Below are 27,270 nucleotides of genomic sequence, written 5' to 3'. Positions count from 1 at the left end.
AATTGCCCAGTGGGACGCTGAAGTCCTGATTACATCTTGCACTGTCTGAATGTATATAAAACTACAAGAAATTCAGCCAGCTTCTTTTTTTGTTTTTCTGAACATGGTTATTCAGCTGTGTCTCACTGTTTATGTCCCAAATTAGAGGGCTTCCTCTGTCTGGGAGCAACCCTTTGTATTAGTTTACAATGGTTACGAAACAAACTACTCTGGAAAAACAACTGTGGATTTCTGACAGAGCCACAACTCAAACTGCTCCGTCTTGGAGTTGTGAACCGTCACTCCAGTAAGACCTCAGTAATGAGCTGAAGGAGAGAGTTTTATTAGAGAGACACCTGTACAGCACAAGAATAACCACGAACTATATCTAATATGGAGGGACATAACATGGGCAGATGAGTAAGAATTAAGAAGAATATAATATAGCAATATAGTAAGAATTAGTAATTTGACAATTTAATGTTCTACATTAAAAAAAAAAATCCACATACCAGAGAGGAGCCAAAAATGGGGTCCTTATGAGTGGGTGGCACTCCTCCATTAGATGTTTAGCTACTGATACTGGTATCATCCTTATTTGTCAAGCAAGCTCGAAGTTCATCACTTAATAAAACCTTCATAAACAAACAGCAAATAATATAGGAACTCTAGTGGCATTATCAAAAAGTTTCTTATCATTTAGAGAAAGAGTATTGGTAAAGCAAATGCATCTTCTTTATGTAAACTTTTTCCTTGACATCCCTGTGTAACGTAGTACGTTAGTAGAAGGTAGTGCAGAAAGAAGGGTTAGAAATGCTTAAGAGGTCTGTGTCTACAGGCTTCCAAGTCCATGGCTGTTTTTTATCAGAGGTGGCTTTCACGGAGCAGTAAGAGTGCTTTGAATGAAGGTCATTGGAGCACACGCTGCCAGTGCGATGCATTTGCACCCAGGGACAGAGCAGTGTCAGGCACCACAGCTGCAAGGCTAAGCAAGAGTCTGGGGAAAGGCATAATGAGTTTCTAGGGCTTATAGGTCTTCCCTGCACATGAGGTGAGCTAGATACGATTCAGCGTACATGCGCACAGCTTAAGACAGGATGACGCAGAGCATAATGTGATTCTGTGTATTAATAAATATGTTAGCGGTGTGCTGCTGGAGTGTATAAAACAACATTAACTATGAATTTTCAGTTCTCCAGGTGCTGTTTTTGTAACTTTAGTGGGGTTCCTGCTTAGTTGTTTAGTTTTTTTGGGGGGGAGGTATTTAGTTCTTTAGTACTGAGTAGATAGAGGGTTATTTAGCAATAACTGTAGCATATGAAATGCATACTGGGAGAGCTGGGATACATTTGCATGTTTAAAAATACTGTGGTAAGTGGGAGGAAAAATGCCTGCCAATCAGAGCCCTGTAATTTCCCTGTGCCTCATTCTCATGGGGCCAAGTGCAGCACTTGTAGAGGAGCAGGTACTGGAGGTTATGCGTGGTCTGGCACCACCATTTGTCCTCCCTGTCCCCCTTCCTCATTGTGGTGCTTTCTCATATAACATTTGTGCGCTTGGTCTTCCTTTGTTTAGCTCAGTGAGGACATGAGGGATGCTAAACCATATACTGTGATGTTGGAAAAGCTGGAACTTGCTATTTGTAGATAGCATATTCTTGTATTATCTTTGATTTAGTGCCCTTTACTGCAGTTACTCAGCCTCCAGAGGAGTACTGAGTGACTCCTGCTATCGCTTCCACGTCTAACTGGCTTCTTACAGAATAACTTGCAGAGATGCTGCTTTGGAGTATAGTATCAGGGGGCTGCACTGGATGTGTCATTGAAACCCTGTTTCCTCAGGCACTCTTATTGCCAGGCTCTATACCAGCTCCTTTTCATCTCTGCATGGCATCTGTCTGAGACCTGAGCAGTCCTGAAGATGGTAGAAACTTCCCACCATTGAGCAATGAGCAACAGTTTGTAGTTCTGCCAGCATTCCTCCCAAGGGCTCAGTGTCAAATAGCCTTGAGCCATTTCCCTAGTAAGGAGGGAGATGGATCTGCCACTGGACTTACAACAGACGCAGCCAGGCAGCAGTTTGTGGTACGTGGGGAGGGATTTCTTTTTCCCAGTGTTTGCATTCATTCTTGTTCAGAGCCTGATTACTCACACATAGTATTTATCTTTAGGGGAATATACGTGACTAGACATGCTTCATTATTGGACAAGATTATAGGTAAAAGCTTCTAGTCAAAGTTCTTCTGTATCTCTCATGAATATATAGACAGATGTAGAAATATGTACACAAAATAGGATACAAATGAAGGAAAGGATAGAGATTGGAAAGGTGGTTACAGTTTTACTGATTGTCACTATAGATGGGAAGTCTGAAATTTGCTTTTCTAAATCTTAAGTAGTTATTTCAAAAGTAAGTTTGTTAACTTGCTATTATTCAACCTACCCCTTCTCTGAAAAGCAAATGTACCATAAAGACACCATTTAGTAATCAGGCATCTTGTAGTCTGTTTAGGCAAAACATATAATGTGAACATTCATAAGAAAGTGTACTCTCAAGTGGCAGCAGTAAAATGTTATACCTTTTATTAAAAAACACATTAAAGTGAAAACCCTAACTTAAATTACCTCTTGTTAGTGACTACTGGTATGCCTTCATTATTTATAAATTGGTCTCAAAGAGAAAAAGAAATAGTTGATTCACTTTCCATGCCCCTTTCCTTACATAGGACTTCTTGTGAGAGCCATATTGAGACCTTATTAATTGTGGCTCTCAAACACTTCTCCCAGGTGAAAACTTTCTCCTCTCCTTTGCTTACATTTTTATGGGTTTTTGAGACATGTTGGCATGCCAGGAAAGGCCTGCAGAGCATCCCTTTGCTCTTGCTTGGTGGGTTGGTCCCAGCCCTGATGCATTCTGTCACCACAACTTTCAGTGGGTAAAGTACCTCCCACTGCTACAGGTTTGCTCAGACATAAGATTCCTCACATCTTACATGACTGCATTAGCTGAACAAATATGCAGAGATTTATAGCAGGCAGTTTTGTTTCTGTAACCTCTCTGGGGAAGTCATTTGCCATAAAGCTCTTCTCATAATACGAACATAATTTGGCTGAAAAATGCAGTAAGTTCATGTCATTATTTTCATAGGGTCGCATTCATTTTTGTATGTGAATGGCAGCTGGTTTATTTTTCAAAATGTTTGCAAGTCTCATGAGTTTCATAAGTTGTAATGTCGATAAGTATCCATCCAAAAGCATGTTATTTGTTCTTTGTTATTTGTATTTGTTCTCCTTTGAAACAAATTTTAAAAACCTTATCTAGAAAGGGAACCATATGCTGGAGATTTTTTACATAAATCATTTTGCTAATGCTAGTGATACAGAAAAAAAAGTATGGGTTTTATAATGATAAGGAAAAATAATTTTACTACCAAAAAACGGAATTTCTAAAATCCTAATGTGCATCTACACTAACAGGAAATATTGTACAGTTAGTTACTATTAGTAAGAGTGATATAGAAAAAAACCCGGGAAAATCTATTTAGAAAAGCGCCCCCCACGTGCCTGTTACTTGTATTTACCTTCAGATAAATAGGACAGTGTACGCTACCACTTATCTTAAGAGGTCTAATGAAAGGCTGTTCATGCACATTGTGACTAATACAAACTGGAACAGCGATGAATTAGCAATGTTTGATGATAGGCCTATAACGGCCTTAGCAATATTACTGAATAGCATTTTCAAAAGCATGTCTTATTAGCAGTTTTTTTCCCGAAATAATCATCTTCTAATGCAAAATTTAGCTGGATTTTAGGTACATAAAAAAAGTCCCATCCTACCATCTGTCAAAGGTAGCACAGTTCTTCCATAGACACAGAGGACGTGTCCCAGCCAGCCTCAACAGGGCGTATGGAAGAGCAGGGAATAGACATCCTCAAGGTAACGCCCTTGCCTTAATTTAAATAACCCTCCTTTGCTTCATAGCCATCTTGTTTCATGAAAAGGGAAGTTTCTTTTGCCAAAGCCTGACCTTTGAAACCAAACTTCCTGAATTTTTAGTTATATGAGCACCGTCCATGAGACAACAGGATCTCCTGAAACTGCAGAAGTGATACATATGAGGAAGCAGTATCCTCTTAGTACCTTTTTCCAAACAAATCCAAGACTCTTCTTTTAAATACAGTGACTGTTTGTAGTATAAAACAGGATGAAATGTGAAAAACATTCCCTTTTGTAGTCTACTGAAGTCTCCCTTCCCTCAACCCCATGAGTCCTGAAATGTGCTGGTTTGGCCTTTTGTTTGTCAGGGGTTTGGGGTTTGGTTTTGCGGGTTGTTTTTTGTTTGGTTTTTTTTTTCATTTTGGTTGTAGAATCAAATGTTCCTTATTTTAAACAATAAGTTATGTAAAAATTTCTCTCGACTGCTATACTTAGCCTTTAGTTATATAAACTGTTTTCCTCTCCCTTCTTCTTCCTCCTCTCCCTGTTGACGCACAGAGTCCGCAGGAAATCTCAGCATTGGAGGAGAGGCTGAACTCGGTTTGAGTTCCATGTAGCATTGCTCACCCTCTGCCTCTCTGGAAACTGATTTTCCAATTTCTGCCGTGGGTGGAGTAAATGGCACCGATGTTTCCATCTGGGATTCTTTCCACCTTGTGCCTTCTGTCACTGAGACATTTCTTTTCTGCTTTCCCAGATCTTTTGTGGTATGCTCAAGAGTAAAAATGGCAACGCTTGATATTTTCCTTCCTTTTTCATCCCGTCTTTTGAAAAAAAAAAAAAAATTCTCTTTAACAAGGGATAAACAAGTCTCACCAGTTAAATTGGATTGAATTTGTACATCTTTATATTCTGCACAGTTGAATTCTTTCCCAAAGTGGTTCTTTTAACAACAAAACATCCCCCAGCTTTTCATATCTGGGATCTAAAACCACAATGGATTGCAAGATCCATGGAAAGTTTCATTTATTAATACAAATAAGTGTAGTAGACAATAGAATAGGGTATGTACTAAGAGCTTTTGAAACTGCCCTGGGTGCAGAGACTGCACATCCACGCAGAAACTCTAAGTAAACAACTTAGCTGTATGCTGTTTATTCCACCTCTCTCTTTCTCTTTTCTTTGCTAACACAGGTCCACAAAGAGTCTCGAGTTCTCAAGCCCTAGCTTTTGGATGTATGTAATGTCAGTGTGGTTTCAAAATCACATGATTTCCTAGCTCCGTATCTTACCCTTTACCCAACGTTGCACAACGCTGGATTGTCAGCTAGGATAACAAAAGGAGCCAGATTGTGTTGTGCCACTTCTTTTTCTATTTCATGCATAAGTTGCCAACAGGATATTTTTCTGTGTTTGTAGCACGTTTGGTGGATTTGGGGCACATTCTTTGCTTCCTTTCTCCTCATTCGTGTGACCCTTTTTCAGTGCTTCCAAATGAGCTAATGTCTCTTCAACATGGAGGAAATCAACCCAAGTTGGTCAGGATGTGTATTGTTCTCGTTTTATTTGTGGTTTTTTTTTTAATTGGTCTTTGTTCTGTTCTTTTCTTTTTTCTTTTTTTTTTTTTTTTTTTTTTGAAGTATATCCACAAAGAGAGAACGTATAACTTTCTGCCCTAAATACCTCTTTTGCATCAGGGATGGATATTTTAATGGAGCAAGGTGTAAGAGCAGAACAGTGCCACATCTCTGTCCTCATGAGCATAGCTGCATGCAGATTAGAAAAGCTCTATAGTGCTGCAACTGTATGCCAGATTTGCTATTTGCTCTTGTTTGCATGATAGTATTTCTAATATACTAATATGATATGGAAATAATGGCACATCACAGTTCTTTCAACATCTTGTATCACTGCTTTATCATATTAGGCTAATACACTGCGAGAGTTGATAGCACCTCTCCATGTCAAATGGGATCCACTTCTCTTGGCACTGAACCGATTGGACTCAAAGGTTGATAAACTTATCATTAGAGAATTGACACGGCGGAGACTCAACTTCAGCCTCTTGCAAGCAACCTAATGGCCTCCGTTCAGAAAGTCAGTTCTTCTTGAATAACTTTGATGTTTATAACAGAGAACAGACCTGTTAAAGCATAGACAACCACATGCCTGGATATGAGGCCTCCAGGAAGGTGTCAAAGGGCATGGCCAGTCTTTTGAAGAATGCACCCTTTCCACAATGGGACTAGGCACAAAGTCAGATCCAGTCTACACGGAGCACATTTGCAGAAAATACTGCCCCCGGCATGGGAGAACGGAAGGGGAAGAGGGTCTTGGCAGGGGAAGGGCTTTGATGTCACTCAGTTTTGTTCTGCAGACCTCGAGGAATTAAAGAGGGATTCAGCCGTGGTAACTGTAAAATCCTGTTGCTTGTACTGAACTCCAGTGAACCCGTTCAGGCCAACCAGACAGAGTCGTATCTTTTAAGCGTGCTTCATGTTAGTGAAGGAAGTCACCTTACTGTGTCATGCTAAACTAAGTGTATTCTGTCAAGTGGAGGTATGTACAGACCTTTCGGAGGCTTCCATTTATCTAATGATTTGTAATGAATTACCAGAGGGTACACTGGCACTCGTTTGGATGATGACGGAGAAGATACCTCACGCTGAGATTTATTAGACTCTGCAGATAAACTCTTCAGTTCCTCTTTATCTTCTAGGACTTAAACATGTGAGTGATGCTGCCTGCCCAAGCAGGCACAAAGTATTCTCTGTAAAACACCCAGACTCCAGAGGGCTGTTTTGGGGCCAGTATTTGTCTGGATGTCACTCAAAGTAGATTCAGATATTGTATTTATCATTATGTTCTGGGTCCCCTATGGGTTGATGTTTGCCTCTATCTCTGTGGTTAGAATGTGGATTTTCCTTAATATATTTGGCTAAGGGTGTATTGTAATAATGTTAATGCTAATTACTTGATATTTCATACTATCTTATGGGGAGATACTTTTAAAAAAATGTATTTTGAAATGTTTTCTTTCTGTTTGCTCAATGTATGGTATTGCATTATGTTAATACCAATAAAATTATATATATATAGATATATATATTTCCCTTTTATAAAGAAGTAAATTATGCTTTTTTGCCTCACAAACAGGAAATGTGCAGTGAATAAAATTACATCATTCTGCCTTACAGCAGGTGACAAAGCTTATAATAGTTTTAATATTCTTTTTTTTGAAAAATAAAAAGTATAGTATGTCATAAACTAGTTGGAAATTCATCAAAATGCATGTTTTGTGTTTCTGCTCAATGGGACTGTCACAAATCAGCCTAAATATTTAACAACGTTGTTTTGGCATCTTTAATTTTTTCCAATCAAAAACATAACACTGTATTGCTATTATTGATTACAAAACTGTACTGTCATAAATTTTTGCCTGTTGGCCAAATAGACAAACCCACTGAGTTTTTATGACTCTCTTGTCTGTAGGAATTGATTTTTAAATTTAATTTAGTGCTCTTTCCAACGCTTGGCAAAGGCAGAATTTATTTTTTATATAAGGTTGCCTTTGAAGTACCTGCCTCTGCCAGGGCTGATAAATCACTGCTAAGTACATAAAGATTGTGCAACCTGAAGGATATGTCATTAAAGCCTTGTTGGAATGGCCTGCAACCCCAGCCAGTCCTTTACATTCTGTCATTAAACTCCATAATTAGTTAGAGGTGAAATGTTTTGGAAATGAATTAGAGAAGCAGAAGCAAAGATGTGACTCTAAAATGTCCTTTGGCTGCCATTTGGGGTTACGCTGATGGCTTATTTGCTGCTCGTAGCCAAAGGCCAACATATATCTGTGCTAATATGAATTAGATCGTCTTCAGCTTCCTCTCTTTCTTTTCCTCACCCTTTCTAACATATTGTATTGAGTATCTTTGTTTTGCAGAGGCATTCAGAAGGGCTGTAATTAGCAGTCCCCGGCATTTAATTGCATACACATTTGTTAAATATTTTTCTGTATGCCTTAAAATAAAGTATAGAAAATGACAGTAAATGTTTCTTTAATGAAGGCATTTGATTTATTCATGAAGTCAGGATTTTTCGAAAGTGTTATCTTGGGCTTAATAAAGGAAATAAGCCAGCAAATTTTCAGTTTTGCCTTTGCGTAACCATTGTCTGTCAGGGCTGATGTTCATTTCCTTTCTCTTCTTTCTTTTGTGTGCAAACACATTCTGCCCAGTGGATGGGGAATGGACCTTTCTTCTGTGACGACTCGCGTGCCGGTTTTGAGAGCGAGCTTTATGTTAAGGTGCATACGTGTTCACAAGTTCATTATGACATCTGACGACACGAGTAATGTCTAGAAAAGCCGCATGGTATTGCCTTTCTCTTGCCACGGTAATAGCTTTTGTTCTCAAAAGTACTTTGAACTCTGTGCGGTGCTTACAGACCGTGGCGGTGTGATGGGCATTCAGCAGCTGACAGGGGGTGCTTAATATTTGGCAGTGTCATGCCCTACATAAATAACATGTAAATCAGGGTGCAGATTAATTAGTCTGGAATCTAATCAGTGCAGCTATCATAACGTGCAATTATAAATCCAATAATAAATCTGAATATCTGAATAAATATGACATCTTCTGGGATAACGTTGTCAGAAGTATTTCAAGCCCCTTTCATAAATGCCTCGGGAGGTGCTTCCCCAACAGACCACAGAGCATTACAGAGGTAACTGAGCTGGCTATTAAATAAGCTGCCCCCCGCCCACACTAATTTACCATGTTTCTTTCATGTTGGAAGTAGGATTGCAATTCCTAAGTGATGCAAGTGCTTTCGAAAATTTCACTCTCAGCGTAACATTGTCGTATAAATAAGCAAACTTGGGATGTAGCCTGAAGTAGAGTTCGTTTTCTCGGTGGGTGTTGCTCACCAGGAATACATACCCCTTCTGTTCAGGCTTGCTTCCAGGTATCAAGCCCATAAACCTTGACAGGCATTGCTGTTCTGCAAGCGTGACTGTGGCTTGATTCTGACTGGTGAGTAAACTTGCTGGGTCCATATCGTTTGTCACTTAACCTTTCACAGCTTCGTGTGCTGTAACAGCTTAGGTTTGCAAAAAAAATATTTTCCTGAAGGAGTAATTGCTTCCATATATTGCCTGCGAGATGTATCCATAGGGACCTCCTCGTCCTATTTAAACGTCACAGCATTCCCCGATGTAAAGCAGTTTGCTTCAGCTCCTGGCTTACTTCAGAAATACGCAAAGTTTTTCATTGTTTCTGAACTGCGAGGACTGAGGGGAAGCGTACCATCAAAATGTAATTTCTCTGTTTATTTCACTTCAACATTGGTAGCTTGTGGTAAAATTGAACAGTACTTATATCAATGTGTGGTACAGAAAAATGTCAGGATATCCTATTTCATCGTGTTAAAATTCTCCCAAAGAGTCATTGAAATCTGTTCAGCAGATGAAGGTTAAACTGATGCCTTCACAGGCAACTTAATGAGTAGAGTACCGTGTCCAAATACCACTGCTGCCAAAAAGTTCTTCGCTGATCAGAGTTCCCTGTTACTTTGGAAAGCTTTGGAGTTATTTCATCTTCATTCTTACGCCCTCTCTGAAATCACAGCCCACCAATATAACCTCATGAAACAGCAGGGCTGGGAGCAAAGGAGGAGCTTCTCCTGATGCTCATTCGAGGTGTGTAAGAGCTGTCAAGAGGCAGCATGAACAGAGCGAGCTAATTATTCCCTCTCTCTGTGTTTTCCCTTCTCACTAACATATTAACCCATTTGCTGGCACCTGTACTTCATTGCTAAGTGAATGCTGAAAATGCCTAAATGTTGCTGTCAGCACAGCAATGCAGGTCTGCAGGGAGAAACCTTGAGGACTGATTTTTTTCTAATGCTGAGTTTAGTGTCAGCTGGTTTTAATAAACGATTCCAGCTGCGTGGAAAGCTGAAGAGAGGTGACTGATGTGGGCGTGAGACTTCTAGTAAGACCAGCTCAAGTGTCCCGTGGAGGCTGAACATGCTTCAGCCTGCCAGCTCACAAACCGCAGTCTGCAGGGCAGCAGCGGCTCACAAGGCCGTGACAAAGTGTAGCCAGCTTGTCATTCAGATATCACCAGAAGGGTGACCTCAGAGGAAAAGAGATCCACAGGGATCCACTGATCCAAAAAGAAAACCACTAGTGCCATAAATAGTTCACAAAACGAATTAGACCTTTGATGCCACAGCAAAGGTTTAGCATCTCTCAGGCCTTACAAAGGCTAGGGTTAGATCTTTTAAAAGCAGTTATAGTACATAACTGCTTCTGATTGAACTGAGTTGTAGTGGAAAATGCCTGAAATACCTTCGGAAATCTGTCCTATGGGAGATGAGTTTTCCACTTACCTGAACAGTTCGCTTTATTTCAAGAAACTGATTTATGCTCGTGCCTGTGAGAGGAGAGGCAGCCTTGTACCGTCAGGTGGAAAGCTCCAGGGTATTGCAGAGCTCTGTTGTGTTGGTGCTTTTGGTGAACGCTCTCTCTAGGGAATATCTTTTTTGCCTGCAGGTGTACATAATAGGAGAGAATAGAAACCGTGTACAAATACCCTGGTAACCCAAAAACACTTCCTCTTTAGAGGAAAGAATGGTATAAAATGCAAATTTAATACTTGTTCTCTGATCCTCCAGCCACTAATGCTCACCAAACACAGGTATCAGAGCTTTTTTTTAAACACTGCTCCTCCCTTCCTTGACTCAAGACTTTGGGAAAAATCCTGCACTTGTAGGTACACGGGGCCAGAAAGGATGGAGGATTACATGAATCAGAAAAGGGCAGGCAAAGGGAAAGAATAACAGAGAGAAGGGTTGCAAAGGCCAGGTACTGCACAAGAAGCCCCCAGCTTCTCTTCAGCTTGCTTAAGCTCTTCTTCGCTTGTGGAAAGCGTTAATATATGCATGTGTATACGTATAGGCGTACATATATATATATATATATATATATATATATATATGCGCGCACAGGCATACTCACATGCCCAGTCAGGCCTTGATTTTGCCATAATGTGGCATAGGAGATGACACAGGTTTCTATTTGTGCTTTAACAGAGAAATCTGCTCTATATTACTCGGAGCAGATGATTAGCAGCTGGCTTCCACGTAGACGTGAACTGCATCTTATTGCACCTCCTGCCTGCTGTACCATGCCAGGCTTGAACACTGTTGTTACTTCTTCCTCTTCTCAGTGATCAGGGATGTGAGTTGTAGCATTTTCCTACCTGACTTTCCATGTCACCGTGGCTCCCCCCATACCTGTGCAGGGGCGACCTCGTAGGCAGCACACAGCTGTGCAGACACCATCTCCTTGTAAACATTTCATTGATTTCCCCATTTTGTTCCTTTTAGCTTGCAGTCGGGGGGAAAGGAAATACCTAACCTAGTCTGCCTTCCATCCATCCATCCAGTGTAAAAAATGACTGTAATTGCTGGTTCTTTGCATCATAAGCATTTGGATATGTCTCCCTCTTGTGCAGTTTGGGCTCTAATGATTAACTTGAACAGCACCAAAGATGGAGTTAATCCTTGCACTGAGAAACCAACAACTACTTCTTTGGAGGATTTATTCCCTCCCCTCCCCTCCAACACAGCTAAAACCCACGTCCACTCTCCTTCCATCCTTCTGCTTTTTCACCTCAAATATAGGGAGATGCCTTCTGTCTTTCTCCTAACTGTTCCCTGGGGTTTACAAGCCCAGCCAGGCTGTTGGACCCTGTGGCCACGTTACGTCCCCTGCTCCTGCCTGCTGCACTGCCTACCAGTGAGACCATTGCAGGAGCAGGCAGGTTTTGATAGACCTGCTAATTAGACATGGCACAGCCAACATGCTGTGGCATAGGAAGATTACGAAACGCTTTGGCGGTCCTGGAATTATATAATTTACTAGTTAGCTTGTGGCAGACAAGCTTCTCTATTCCCAACATAGATGCAACAGGGTCAAGAAGGCAAAGAAAAAAAAATCCGGAGATTTGTGCATCAGGGCCTGTTTTATCTAGCTTGAGACCATTTCCCAGAGGCCAGGGATGCTCTCTCTTTTGGTGGAGCATTTACTGACACTCACAGAAAGTCTCTGGGAGGCTTCAGGTGGGTAGATGCCTGCCCTGTGCGAAAGGTGAAGCAGAAAGGTGTAACTCTCAAATTGGAAGCAAATCTTGGGGATTTGCAGGGAGGAAATAACATATGGCAGCTCTTTAATAACGTAATTAGTGATGTACTCTAACAAAATTGCCTCCTTAAGATCCTGAGAAAGCTGAGCTGAGCTGCTTCCTCTGCCAGAGAAAGTGAGCTCACCAAAAGGAATGAAAATGGGAGTTTAAATTTCAGTGGAGCCAGGGGATTTCAGTCTGACTGGTTTTGCCTTGTTCGCTCTCTGTCACAGACTTTGCAGCAGCTCGGCTTTCTCAGGATTTGCAGAGGGTGGTAATTTTGTTCAAACGCAGGGCTAATTGCAAGTAGGGGAGTGGGCGTGCATGAGAGGAGTTGCACGACAAAGGAAAGCACATCACTGAGCTGTAAAGGTAGCAAACAGCAAAGAGGATAGTGGAAAAACGGAGAATGGCATCAGGGTGGCAGCAGTGTCCATCAGTCAGGCCGAGGAGTCTGCAGACAACGGGATGACCCTGGGTGGTGTTAGGAGGCACTGACAAAGCACAAAGGGGCCTCAAAGGAGAGCTTCAATCCTTGAAAACGGTGTCAGCACAATGGGTGACAAAATCTGTGATTAACTGTGTTGTAGTATCCTTGCATGGGCAATTATGTGCACTTACAATCCCAGATGCAACCACTGGTTCCTCTGGTACCTCACTGAAAGGGGAAAGCCACACAAGCTTCCAGTGGCTTGAGCTTTTACAGAGACAGTGACTCACAGAAGCGCAGGAACCTCCACTGAAAATTACTAGAGGTTATTCCTTATATTTACGGCAGATTTATGAGAAATGTGTGCCTAGAGATTCTCCATGTCCAGAGAGCGATGTTTTAGCCAGCTGGGTTGCAGCGGTGACCTTCTGCATGGCCCTGATTCGGTACCATTGTCCTGAATCATCAGTTTACATGGACCGATCATCTCTTGATCCCTGTAAATACCAATGTTAACTGTTTCTCTCTGGTCACTTTTCACTCAAGTGCCTAATGTTCTTATTTATTGCTCTTAGGATCTTGTTTTATAAGAGGGAAATAATGGGAAGTTGAATAGCCCAGTGGAGCCAGGAGGTGGTTACACTTAGTACACCATGGAGCTCAGGGCACGCTCTTTTCAACAACAAATGACAGTGCGGTGTAAGAAATCCCACCAGTTTTTCCTGAATGCCAACAACCCAAAACCATTCCTGACCTCTTAGAGTTTCACCCACCCAGCCACAATCTCCAGCTCCCTCTCCTGAGAAAATGTAAAGCTAGATAGAAATATTTATGGCATTTTAAGAAGCGAGGGCAGAGTACAAACAGTTCAGAAACTCTTCCTTGTGGGAATCAGACTAATGGAAAATAATAACATGCCATTTACTAGACTGCTGTATTCTTTATCTCCTGAATTTCATGCAAATGGCTTTGCATTCACTTGAAGACACAGCAGAAGCTTCATCGTTACAAGATTTAGTACCTGTGTATTCTTGTGTTTGGAAGATACGGTTCTGAATGTAGATCCTGTGTGCTGCAGAGTTTACGCAGCTTTATTTCTGCTCCAGAGTTACAGTTGTTCAGGCTTGGGTGGGGCAGGGGACAAAATTATTGCTTCAGAGAAGAGACCCTTCTTTTTAGCAAGATGTGGAAACAGCTACCTGCCAGCATATTCAGAGAAAGAGGGCAGCCGGGAGGTGCAACCCCTCAGCAGCCAAGTGAGGGTGAAAAACAACCTGCTGTATTGGCTGCTGTTCTGGGGTCATCTGCAAATCCCTTTGGGCCACGTTTTCTACTTAAATAAGGTATTACCTGAGGCCTTATTCTTCCTTAAGGAAACAGCCCTGCTGTAATAGCATGACTTGCATACAAATCCACCAATTTAAAAAAAGAAAATATGTTTTAAGCTCAGCTGTATATCTCATCAAGTACCTCAGATGCTTTATGGTGCCAAGGGTTTCACCAACACCTACAGGAAATCAATCAAAGCCTTTAGCAGAAGGGTGAGGGAGAGGAGATTCGTGTGTAATCTCATTCCCGCCTACTGAGAGCCATTGGGAGCAGCAGTACCACCACCTTCAGTGTTTCTCTGGAAAATATTAAGGGCTTGGGATGTGTTAGCATGACGCCCGCCACCCTCTCCCCCGCTGTGGGTGGAACAAGGCAGCGTCTTGCCCTGTTTGAGCTCCCCCAGCCTCAGCAGCAGTGAGACATTTAACGGAAAGGACCTGCTGTTTTTTCTTCCCTCCTCTTTCCTTTATACCAAATCCCGTCCCCTTTTCTACACGCCGCTCATAGCTACAGCACCAAGGCGGTGACAGAGCCCGGGGGAGGCATCCCCAGCAGGGTGGAGGTGATGTGCTGATGCATTTCAAAGACCTGCCATCAGCGCTTTGCTGCCTAACCCTGCCTGTGTCACGCCCCTGTAGTCCTGCGCCTCTGCCCATGCAGCCTCAGAGCTGTTCCCACTCGGGGCGAGGGTAGAAATCCCCTGTCCGCAGTCCCTCTGAGGCCTGTGCTGAGCAGCGGCTGCCTGCCCGAGGAGGTGAGCCCCGAGGAGCACCAGCCCTGCAGACCGCCAGGCCGGCGGTGCGGGGAGGGAGGCCAGCACAAGCCCCCCAGCCTGGCCTTTGGACCCACACAGGCCATGCTGCCTTCCAGCCTCATTAAAGGCACCTGTCATTCAGGTTGAACCTCGGGGTTGAACCCAAACGTTGTCGTTCTCCATGGTGGGGACCTTTTGTGTTTCAGGAAGCTGTGGATTTTCAATGGCAAGCCTGGACATGGTGGCTGGTTGCTGGTCCAGGCTCTAGATCACCCTAGCAAAGTAAATTCAGATGACATGGAGTCAAAGCACTGCCTTGCTTCTTCAGCAAACCGTTCCTGTACTGGTCCCCTAAGGGTACAACATGGTAATGCTGCTGAGGAAAAGAGACCGGAGGAAAGAGCTTTTTTGCCTTCCCTAAAAAGGCATAAGAGAAAAACAGATATAAAATACTCCCTTGTCAGATTGAGGTGGTTTTGTTTTTTTTTTTTCCCTTTGCCCTTTAGCAAATCACTCCCATTCCCCAGCTGTCAGATTGGTGCACTTCAGTGTTCAGCAATATGAACTGAGAGAGGGATCCTAAACATCTGATCTCGTTGCTGCATGGACTTTTTAAGAAAGCATAAACATCAAGACCACGGGGATTTTAACCAATCTTTAAGTATTCAGCTACTGAAAGTTTTGCCCTTTAACACATTAGATGTTTTAATAAGAAAGAAATCGACAAGAAAGAGAAATGCATCTCATTTCTGTTTTTCTTTAAGTTCTGGCCTCCCCTTACAGTGATGAACCTAACTCTCCAAGCAGGGTAGCACACGATGGGAGGATTTAGGGAGCTCTATACAGACCCACAACGCCTCCATCAATAAAAAGCCTCAAACCTTTCTTCACTTTAATGTCTCTTAAAAAAAAAAAAGAGTGCTTTAATAAAAACTACCCTCTAAAAAGGGCAAAGGAATAAACTGATGAGAGATATAGCTAGATTAGTTGCTGACTGCAAAATTCTTTGATTGTGTAAAGATTTATACAAATGCAAACACTTTTTGTGGTGGGGTGTGGAGATTTGGGTCTCTGGAGTTCTTGCTTGAGCCTGAGGTGAGCAGTTGCCATACTGCATGGTTTGGGCTTGAATGGGAGGTTGCCTCCAGTAGCTCCTGGTGGGCTGGAAATGTCACTTCTAAACACTAGCTGTCCTCCCTGTTGGTGCTTGATAAAAAACCCTCTAAACACCTGAGGAGACTGAGGTTCACTACTTACGGGTACTTTAGCGTGTGCTAAACTTTGAGCCAGTGGAGATGGCTATGTACAGGGTCAGTCACAGGATAAAAGTAATGCTTGAAACCAAACAGCTGTAGCCTTCCTACAAGAGCTTTCATGAAAGCGTCCTGAGGACACGGGCACCTACCTTGGGCCAGGAAAACATACACCATTATGAAAGCCAAGACTGGGTGGGAGGGTCCCAAGGGCTCTGGAGACAACTGGGAGGCTGTGCACAGGCGGTGGCCGGCTGCTGTGTGTACAGGTGTGTCGGTGTGCGAGGGGCACCGGGGATGGAGCTGCCTGCCCCACCAGCGGGCTGCTCCCCCAGGGCTGCCCTGGCTTCTCCTGGTCAGCACTCAGCCAGTCCTGGCACTTCCCAAGCTTGTACAGAGCCATCAAAGAGTTTCTTCTGGGGGAAACGGTGTGTGAGAAGTTGAAATGTTTTGATGCTTTCTAAATGAAGCATTTCAAATGTTCATATCAGAGTAACATTTCATCCCCAGCCTTTGCTTGATTTTGTTTTTAGAGAAGCAAAATCTTTCTTTTTTATTTTTCCCTTTAAAATGCTCCCTGTACTAGTTAGAACAAGTCTTTTAAAACCTATAATAAATAAATAAATAAACCTATGACGCAAACAGCTCTTGTTTGGTTTGCCACACTGCTGGGTAGGCTGTCATGAATGCGCTCTTACATCCAGGCCGTAGTCTGCTGCTGAACCTTCAGGTAATAGTAGAGTAAAAAAACACCACAAGTGACAGTATTACTAACTACTGAACAACACTCTTGAGTATCAAAAACAAGAGACAAAAAGAAGAGGACTTTTCTAGGAAGGAAAATGAAATGTCATTCCAAGGCCACCATCGTAAACATAATCTTGACTGCCGCATCAGAGCTCTCGGGCCGAGATCCCTGATCACCTTCCTCAGCAAGATGTCTCCAGGGCTTCCTTCTTTCCTTGTAATAACGAAGTCACCAGCATCTTTAAATGCAATACTAGAGATGTGATTTCTGACAGTATGTCACTGTAATATTACTGCACCTTGCACTATTTCTCTTTGTTTTCTTCTTTCTTTGTGGGTCAAGACTTTACATTCTTGAAAGTTTTTCTCCCTTTCCCCTGAAGGCAATAGTTAGCAAGAAGGGGCTGTTACAATTGCAGCACTTTTTTCTGGAACTTAGCAGGTGTGAAATGTTCTCCTTACGGTCTAGTTTGTTAAATGTTTTGTGAAAGTTTTTGATAGATCTTCGTATAATCTTGTTAACGATACATTGTTCCTTTCTCTATTTTTTCCTCTTTTTTTTTTCTCTTTTTCTCATTACAGTTGAAACTATAGAGGAAAAAACAGCAGACTCCTTGCAAGATTTGTACAGAGCCTTGGAGCAGGCCAGCCTGTCTCCTTTAGGAGAACATCGGATTTCCACTAAGCTGGAGTATAAGAAATCTTTTATAAAGAGATGTAGCGATCCAGTAGTCAATGAAAAACTGCACCAGCTGCGAATTCTGAAAAGCACTTTAAAGGTGAGATAAAAGAGGGAGGAAAAATCCTGCCCCAGGGTTGGATCGGACTGTATTGTATTCGGAGATTAATTGTGCGCAGCTGGAGTCCAGGCTGAACCTAGTGTGCGGAGCAAGCAAGGGAGACGTGGGGAAGTGCTGTTCGCAAAAGCAGAGAAAAATGGGCCTTGGGAGAGCAGTTGAAATGAGGGGATCAGTTTTTATTTCTGCGCAGATAAAATCTCAGTCAGCTGCCCCTCCTCTAGCTAGTTTAACAGAATTTGACACCAAATTATCAGAGGAGACCTTAATCCCTTTTTTGTCCCTGAACATTTTCATTTACCAAAACACATTCGCTCTGTAATTGCCGAAGTCTCAAGTTAAACAAAGCCGGCCTTTCAGAAGGGAGCAGTACCTTTTATAACACTTGATTATTTTCCGATTGCTGAGCTTGTCGGGAGGAAACTGTGTGCTTGCTTTCTGCATAAGCTGATAGGATCATTGTATTTAATCAGTAGGACTGATTAAATAAATAGATAGTGGTAATGATAGATTTAAAGATTTTTGTGGTTATTCTAAATGTACCACAGCTCATTTAGCCTCCCTGTCAGCTTCTTTGTTTGTTACAGCAGTTTCAATTCTGTCCTAATAGAGATTTCAGCAAACAATATGCTGGATTTCCCCAGGGACGCTGTTAACTATATTAAATTACCACATTTTAGGTCACTAGATAATTGTACAGTGGATTTCGTAAGGGCTTTCATCAAAGAGGGCTTTATCAACATTAATTAATTTAGTTTTTCATCACCTAGAGAAGCATTTAAGCAATATTATTTTCATGCTGTGGGGCTCCCATCCTGAAAAAATCTTACTTGTGCTTAACTTTCTGCACTGTATCATCTCATTGAAGACAACTACTACTTGTAGTATTATCTGGGTATGTGAGTCTTTACAGGACTGGAGGCTGGCAGAAAAAGCCAAGATACATGGGCTTTCCACATGACTTCTACAGCGTGAGAAACTGAAACAAAATCACAGTGCTCTCAGACACGACAAGGTGGCGGGAGGTTCACACTGTGTCTGTGCTTTTGCACCACGGCAGGATGACTCATACCAAAACTGTGGTTCAGTATGGCTTGCTGCCATGCTTAATTGTCTTTCTTGTTAGCACTTATTGATACCTGAGCTACATTATGCCAATGGCTTCCTACAAATGGAATTGCTTTCCTCCAGGGAATTCCCAAAACAGCGCATCCCCTTGACCCGACAGATGCTCGTTTTCATGCTTCCCTGGGACTTCTTTCTTTTGGACCAAGCAAACACAATTTGTTCATTCTCTGTCCATGAGCCATATTTTCTACACCTGTCTCCATTCTTGCTTGGACCTTGATTAGTATAAATCACTCTTAAAGTACATGACATCAATAATGGAAAACGCAATGGCAGCAAGTACCAAAGACAGATAATTCTGGTTTTGCCTACAGCAACAGTATAGAGTGACATGTGCCTGTTTTGCAATGGCATCATGGTAACTCATGATGAGTTTCTAGCTCCATTATAGCCCAGAGCTCCACCTCTGCCATACTACTGGTAGTCATATCTACCAGAGGCTACAGCTGTTACCTAATCAGTTATTCTTGCTTTTTAGCAGTGCCTTTGATTTCTCCTTCCTGAATGCAGCCAATTGCACTGGCCTGTTGGAGTTGGTGATCTGAACTCTCCTTGAATTTATCCAAATTATTAGTAGCCTGAGATAGCCCTCCAAATTGCTTCTAGCTCTTGTTGTCCATAGGCTCTCTGTTCCACCATCTAAGTCCTTAATGAAAGGCCCCTCTGCTCTCCTTCCTGTGACACAGCACAAACCCATTCTCCTGCCAGCGAGTATGAGCTACCTGGCTGGCAGTGCAGAGGTGTGGGTACCAGCCACAATATGCGAGAAGCAGGTTATGGTAGTTCAAGCAGAGGTATGGTAATCAGGAGTTCCCATGGTTTTATTTCCACTGGTCATTCTCGGCTTGCACCTCCATTTCTGAAAATGAGTATTCTAGCACACAGCGTTAATTAGCTACTGTTTGCAAAGCATGAAAAATACCTTTCAACCTATTGCTTATGGGTGATGTCTCTGACCTTTCTGATCCTCTCCCACCAAGATGGGCTGACACAGCTTAATATTTCTCTTTAACATGCTCCCCAGAAAGATTTGACATACTCGTAGTATGGACATGGTAAATGTGAGTTTGCAATGAGGAGCATGAAACCCGTCCGGCAGGGACGATAGAGGGGAGGTTGCTGGTGACCATACGATACCTACGTAGAGGAGCAGTACTGGAAGCCTGCGTGTTAGCTGTGTTTCCAAGGCTTAAGTCTCTTGCATACAGCTTCCACCACTTGCAACAACCGCGAGTGGCCACGGGTTTATCAGAGGCTTACTCTGACCCATACCAGCTGCCTGTCTCTTGATAAATTAATCACTGGCCAGTGATTAGGACACAGCCACATCCCCTGCCTCGATGATGGGTAAGGAGATACCAGCAGCTATGTTAGATTTTACCCATTTCTGCCTTCTCTTTGCCACCGCAGTGGTAGGCGGAGGTTGCAGCCAGCCAGCCCATCGCATACATTGGATCTGTAATGAAGATGAGTTATCATTAACACGGGGATCCTTGCACAAGCCTTTGCAATGTAGCGCTCAGATGTCCCCATGACAAGCCTGGTAAAAAAGGCTTAGCTCTGCTGGCGGGTGAGAGGCCATCTGTCTGCATCCCACGCACCCACGCAGTATTTCTCATGCTGATCGAGAAGAGCAAACAGATGGCACTTCATCGTGTGAAACCCATCTTGAGAAATGCAAGCAGCTAATAGTAAACAGTACCGGGCTTGCTTTTTCTTGAGCTGAACAAGGGGCGAGGAGGGGGAATAGGGACTATTTCTGAGGATGCTGGACAAGGCGAGGGAAGCCCTAGCCCCGCAGGGTGATGTGTGATGCCCTGTAGGAAGGGCTCCTGTTCATGAGAGGTCATATAGCAGTCAGGTGGTAGTCCCCCTGCTTTCAGGGGCTTCGCGGCTTGAGTTTGCTCCCCCTGTTCTCTCCTTCCACCCATGTGATTGATTTTGCCAGTGACTCATCACTTGCATTGACTCTTTGCTTGTTCCTTTTCCCTCACAGGCCAGGGAAGGAGAAGTAGCCATTATAGATAAAGTTCTAGATAATCCAGCTTTGACGTCTAGAGACTTTCAAGAATGGAAACAAATGTACGTTGATCTCTTCATGGACATCTATCAAAGCAGCACCCCGAGGGACTCTGTCAATGGCTCGTCTGAGGTTGATGCACTTATAGCCTCCTTAGCTCACACTCACTCTTACATTGAAACGCATGTATAAAGGATCTCTCATTTTGTCCATTTACTACACGCCAGCCCTTTACTTAAGTGCATAAAGTAGTTTTTATATCAATATGTGGGAGCTCTAGTAAATTATATTTTAATGTTACTCAGCTGTGTGAAGTAAACCTTCAATGGTCAACAATACCACGTCTTTAATGAGGATTTGTATATTTTATATGCTGCCAATGCTCTGCTTGTGTTTACCTTCTGTGAAATAACAAACATGAGCTTTGGCTATTAAAGAGAAGTATTTAAAAGCATTTTTGGAAGACTGTGGCCTTCATGCAGGAAGTTCCACAAGCTAAAGGTTTTGTTATCGAAGGTCACTTTTACAGTGATATTTTATATTATATGAATCCAGTATTGCATTGCATTTTTGGAGTGCAGGTACTATTTTGGTGGTGGAAGAAAACCAATTTTTATATTTAATGAGAAACTCTAGGAGTTTTCTTAAATAACAGGGAAAAAGTGTAATGCAGTGGTTGTGTTTCAGTTTTGTCAAACACACAAAAGGGTGAAAATCAGCAGATGGAAATGACTAATGTGAATTTAAGTATCAAAAGTTTAGGTCTTATTTCCTTGTGCTTTTTTAAAGCCTATTGCTAAGGTTTACCATCAGTGCAAAGGGATGCTGGTTTGTGTTCTAATTAAGACCAAATTATGTGTTATTTGTCTCTTAATCACATTTGGTTGATTTTTTTAAAAAATTAGTCACAGTACTGTATTTGTGCTGCTTTTGTACTGAAGGTATCAGTATAATGTGCAGGTTTTGCAAAGGAGAAAATGTAGACTTTGAACATCCTTGATAGTGGCATTTCTCTTGCCCAGAAAAGCAGCAGTGGAAAAGGTTCCCAATGAAACGGTCCAAATCTGAGAGGCTTTGAAAATCCCCGCCATAGAAAAGGAATGAATAGGATTTTTCAAGTACTCTCCTCTGTGTTTTCTGAGCTGTGAAATTTGGCCATATTGTATGCAGGGAAAAAGTGTGATGGGAGCAGAGGTGAGCACAGAACCTGAGAAAGAACCGAGGAGTAAAAAAGCCTCTGGGTTGCTTTTGAAGGGGGAGGGATGTCTCTGGGTTCTGCTGCGCTCACAAACCAAACTTTGATGAGATTTGAGGTGCGCTGGAGAAAACCCAGTGAGACTGAGTAGAAATAGCTCCTTAGAGTTAGGCACATACCTGGAATCAGAAAGTGGGAGGGAAATCTTAAATCACGTATTTACTTTTTATGGGCTTGTTTCTGAAAAGTGATCAGAGCATGACAAAATATTCCTGCTGCTTTTCAGTATTTTGCTGCATAAGTTAGGACTCACGACATGATTTAATAACGCTCGTGGGAAAGGGAAGAGCTTCCTTTATACTTCTTACAGTGGGTTGTACTCTTAGCCAACTTTAGACTATTGCCTGTACAGCTCAGTGAATGTACTTTAAACTTTATGAGCTCTGATATTTCCTGGCAGTTATATCCATGAAGGGATGAAGGAAAGAATGGACAGGTTTCTTTTCTCTCTCCTTCTTTCTTTTTATTCCTCTCTCTTTTTCTCTCTTTCTCCCCGTTCTCTCTTTCTCTCTTTCTCCCCCTCTTTCTCTCTTTCTTTCTTGTTATTTTATTGCATTTGGATTGCAAATGTTTTGCAGATTTTGCACAATTGTACAGAAGAGTGGCCTTTCTGTAGCCCATTTTCAGTAATCCTATATTCAAGTCGATACAGATGACAAATCATGTATTAACATTTGTATAGAATTCTGGATCCAGTGTAATATTTGTACCATTAGAAGAATATTGTTTGTATAAACTGGACATTTATTTACTGCATGGGTACTGACTTGTATATTAAATTTGTGAGGTTTTTGTAAATTTCTCTTAAAAAATGCTTGACTTGAAATGGGTTGTGCTATTGTTCCAAGCATTTAGATTCTCCTGCTACTGTTTTACTGGACCAAAAGTAAATATATTCCTATAAAGAACTCTTTATATCTGATGGATGTATATGCACATTGTGTAGTCGATTCCTTGTCAAAACCAAGGCAGTTCAGAAGACTTAGATCTGTTGCTATGCAACAGCTATTCTGCCTGCACTTTACATTAGTAAAGTCAGCTTGATTGCTTTAAAGGTGAAAATTAAACATTACAGTTTTTTAAGCTAGTCTAGTGACAGAGAACATGTGTCCTATCCATTGTGCTGCCTTCTTTTAAGACTATTAAATGTTCTTCTATATATATTTTTATTGTATTAACTCTCAGCCTAGAAAGGGAACACTGTAAAATGAAGTACAATAAATTTAGCTTTTAAATGAACATTTGTGACTCAAGATTCAATTTACTCCATACCAAAGTGGTTCTGCAGCATCGGACCGTTTTGTCTGCATTTCACAGATACGCGTGCCTTAAAGTACCCCCATAATCTGTGCCTTTGAACTCTGCCAACATGGCCAAAAAGAAGTAAGGCTATTGCTGTTTCGGATGTAGGCAGGTGCTGAATAAAGACTTCTGAAAACCTTCAATTACCCCCCTCCCCATTGTACTCTTTGATGAAAGTAAACCTCTTTTGACTGCGGGATTCCCTCATGTACTAGTTCAACAGCTATGAACAATTTTACCGTTTTGACCTGGTACGATAAAGCAGCATATGCTACCGAGGGAAGTATCAAGGCATTAGTTACAGCAACTCTGGTAACATGTTTCTTAGAGGCTAATAATAAGTATACCCATTCAGCTCTGGCCATCTAAACTAACACAAGGTTCGGATACAAACGAAATGTACTGTACCTGTAGCGTGCATCTTTAAAATAATGCAAAATAAGCATCTGAAAGGCAGGCTACAACAAAGGCTGCTCAGAGAGAAGTGGCTTCTATGAAACAGTCACTGTTTTAACTTATGGCCGTAACTGAGTCTACATATCAAAAAATCCATGCTTTCTGTCCAGTAATTTCATGCTGGTTAGCTAAGACATTCTTGCCTAGTATGTAGCATATCAAATAATACCTTTTCCTTGGCAGTACTTATTATTAGTTCTTGTAGGCATCAATTTTCTAGTCTTTATACATCTCACTTTCATTTTGCTTAGCCATAGCATAAAAATTCAATAGCACTTACCAGCTGGGAAAACTACCTCTGATTAAGAAAACAGAAAAGATGGATTATATTTTTTAACCTTTGAAAAATCTGACTTGCAACACCTATTAGTTGCTATCTAGGTATTATTCTTCAAAAGTCAAGGATTACGATTCTTGCTCATTGCCTCTAAACGTGCTACTTGCTACATCCTTCCACAGTGAGAGTGGCTTCCAGCTCTATAAATCCCGACACCTTTTCCTGTGCTGGAGCCAGATCTTCTTGCCTGTTTCCACCAAGCATTTGGTTTATCAAAGCAAAACCTCCACGCCGTCACGTCCAGTGCCATTGCAATTTTCTTCTTCTTCTCTAGGACCCCGCTGCTGGCTCATCTCCTGGGATGATTATTCCGCAGCACATGAGCTCAGTAGTTCGGCAGCCTCTTCTGCTGGCTGTCGCCATCCTGCTCATCGGCCAGTTCAGAGAGTTGCAGCACCGCACACTGCAGCCCACACCAAGGCAAGGGGGCTTTGCAGATCTCTTCCCAGCCATCGTTGTCAATGTCGTAGCCAACCACATCTTGCGTGGGGACTTCCCGTGAGTTTTGCCATTTCTTTCCCCCGATAAGAAGAGCCGTTTCCTCTACCACTGCCAGGCCATAGCAAAATCGATCATAGGTCAATGGCCTTAACCGAGTCCATTGGTTTTGATCAGGGTCGTATCTCTCTATTTCAGAGAATGGTTCATATAATCCTAAAAAGGTGAATATGGCTTCTCTGATTGTTGCCATCTGATGCCCAAACCGAGCAATGCTCATGGGGGCTTGTTTCATCCACTGCCCTTCAAGTGAGCTCAGAGAATATACGTCCTTGCTTGTGTCAGCTGGGTCTGAGTACTTGCCGCCTGAGATGTATATAGTGTTCTTGCAAATGGCACTGGCATGGCCATGTATCTTGCATGGCAATTCCCTGGCCTTCGTCCATCTGTCCCTGCTGATGTTGTAGACTTCCACAGATGAATGCAGAGACCCATCCTCACCCCTTCCACCAATGGCAAAGATATCCTTGCCTAGGACACAGCAAGAAAACTGGCATCTCTTTTCTAACATGCCTGTGATTTGGGTCCACGTGTTAAATCTTGGATCATAACGATGGACCTTGTTCGTAACCGATAAGATTGCTTCAGTTTTAGCATCAGCCGGGGCACCACTTTCTATTTCCCCACCCAAGACATAGAGGAAGTTCCCCACCACACACACGCTGTGGTTCTGCACCCTGTCCCGCACCTGCGTGAGAGCTCGCCATTTGTGATTGTAAACGTCAAAGGCCACCACATCGGTGATGAGCCCCTCGCTTGTTGTACCTCCGCCCAGCAGAATGATCCGAGTTTTCTGGTTCCTCAGCGTGGTGGACTTATCCTGAAGGACAGGCTGTTTGAAAACAGATGTATGGTAATTTATTGCTTTAATGATCAAGCACTTAATACCTGCACAGAGGGGCACTTCTGACTGTGTGTAGGTTTTCCTCAGGTCTTCCACCGGGATGAGGCCATACCTTATGTGCTCTAAAAGGCTGCTTGCGTGAGCCAGCCTGGATTTATCCTGCTTCAGCCACAGCAGCACAAGATTCAGCAGGCGGGTTTCTTTCACCATGGGGAGATCTGGGGATTCAACCACTGCTAGCAAAGACCTGAAGTTCAGCTCGAGCAGGCCTGTCAAATCCAAGTCCAGCAGCTTCCAGAGATTATTGACAATGTATTTTTCTGTTGCTGCTAAGGCATCGGGCAGGTAGAACTTCCTGGCCACGTTGGCAGAGAAGCAGCAGTTTTCTAAGGCAAGATTGTTAACTAAGTACTGATTGCACAAGCCAATAGCATCAGTCACTTGCAAGTAGCTTGCAGCTTCCAAGGTATCCTCCAGGCTTTCAAAGGAAAGGGGCAACAAGGAAGTGTAAATGAAATCCAGGATGTGCTGGAGACCGGTGGGTGAGACGACTTGCAGGTGAATTACACTGGCTTTAGATTCTCGGGTATAACTTTTGAACATGGCTCGGAAATAGTCGCTGGAGCACGCCAACAAGGACTTGTGTGCAGGAAACTCATTTTCCTTCACTTTCAGCAAAATATCGCACAGAAAGCCCTCTGATCTCAGGGTCTGGTACTGGGCAAGCACGGCGGTGCAGTGCGCTTTGCAGTAGGAGAGGAAGTAGCTCATGGTAGGCAATGCAATGCTTTCCTCTTGAGTTATTAAAGCTAAAATGCAATTAGATACTGAAACAGCTGCCCTACTCAACAGCCATTGCTTGAATGCCCACCAGACCTCCAGCTGTTAGAGAAAATCCCAACGAAAAAAAATCAGTCTCTTGCCCGGCATAGGGGAACAGTTAGTAGATTTGTAGTGAATTCAATGCATTCCTTTATAGAAAAAACAGCTGAATGTCGTAACAGCTGTAGGATGCTTACTTTTCTCGCCTCCGTCGCTTCTGCAAGGATGAATGGTCCACGGTTGTGCTGAGCACTTGCTTGGCTGGCCATCAGGTCACAGATGAGGGAGCTAGATGACAATCCCAACAAATGACACTTTGTGTCTGCTCAGCCGTCTCCCTCGACACTTCTTGCTCCGCAGGCAGATCAAATAGATCCTCCCTGGCTGCCAGCACATGGCTCTGAGCAGACACAGACGAGAAGGGAGTGCTGGCCTTTCTCCTCTCTTGTTTGTGTTTCAAACTCAAATAAGTTTAGACCTCACCACCCCATGGACAGCAGCCCCCTTTTCGTCCTCTTTTCACCCTCTCTTAGGAAGCCTCAGCCGAAGATCAAATCAGCGCCCAGGGACTATTACGTGAAGATTTTCTAAGGCCATAAATCTTTGCCCGGCAGGCACTAAGACAACCAAAATATCATGATTAGTCACTAGTTCGATTTGACATGCATTTCTGGGCTCTTTGCTTCACATGACACTGGCATAACTCACAGCTACCAGAATAGCCGCAGGCGCATCCCCTCGTCCCCCCTGCCCGGGAGCCGACCCAAGGCGGGCGAGCAAAGGGGCCAGGGACCGGGCAGGCGGAGGAGCTTCCACCAACAGCCGCAGCCAAAGCAGCTGACTTGGAATGGCCTGGCTGGAAATCACAAGGGTAACACATTCGCACAAAGCGGTGACAAAAATAGATTCCTCCAGTTCGGCCGTAATAAACTGAAATCTGTTTATAGAGGAGGCTTTGCATAATTGTGCTCTCGGTTACCAGCTGGGAACAAACTCGGAGCCCCTGAGGATGGGCCGGAGCTGACTCGCTCAGCTTTCTCACTTTCACTTTGTCCCAATTAGAAGCACGTATATGGGGATTATCCCTGATTTTCACCCAGGCCCTTCAGGATCTAATTTCTACCAGGAATAGTAGCTCTGGGCGGACTACACATTCTGACCTCTTAAAGCTTGCTTTTATTTGGGTTTTTT

The 27,270-nt window shown here is 42.8% G+C and overlaps 2 protein-coding genes across 7 annotated transcripts in view; one reads left to right on the top strand and one right to left on the bottom strand.

The window, feature by feature from the left end:
- CNKSR2 (connector enhancer of kinase suppressor of Ras 2) overlaps window positions 1-22,774 on the top strand; it is a 219,820-nt gene extending 197,046 nt beyond the window's left edge. Inside the window, exons 20-21 of one of the 6 annotated variants that reach the window (XM_087757718.1) lie at window positions 17,203-17,399; window positions 20,542-22,774. In XM_087757718.1, coding sequence (XP_087613844.1) covers window positions 17,203-17,399; window positions 20,542-20,757 — 413 coding nt within the window. In that variant the 3' untranslated portion in view covers window positions 20,758-22,774. Of the gene's footprint in view, window positions 1-5,845; window positions 7,970-17,202; window positions 17,400-20,541 lie in introns of those variants that run through there. The other 5 variants (XM_087757720.1, XM_087757717.1, XM_087757719.1 and 2 more) reach the window with 5 other exon arrangements.
- Window positions 22,775-22,952: 178 nt separating this feature from the next.
- Window positions 22,953-26,675, bottom strand: KLHL34 (kelch like family member 34). The gene has a single exon (XM_009476242.2). The coding sequence runs from the start codon at window positions 26,026-26,028 to the stop codon at window positions 24,241-24,243; it is 1,788 nt and encodes a 595-aa protein (XP_009474517.1). The 5' UTR covers window positions 26,029-26,675; the 3' UTR covers window positions 22,953-24,240.
- Window positions 26,676-27,270: the final 595 nt, after the last annotated feature.

Source organism: Nipponia nippon, unplaced genomic scaffold, assembly GCF_047370975.1.
Source record: "Nipponia nippon isolate SJK-2023a ecotype South Korea unplaced genomic scaffold, ASM4737097v1 scaffold_2, whole genome shotgun sequence".
Classification (NCBI taxonomy): Eukaryota; Metazoa; Chordata; class Aves; order Pelecaniformes; family Threskiornithidae; genus Nipponia; species Nipponia nippon.
The sequence above is the reverse complement of the archived record's forward strand: the minus strand, read 5'-3'. Positions and strand labels throughout refer to the sequence as shown.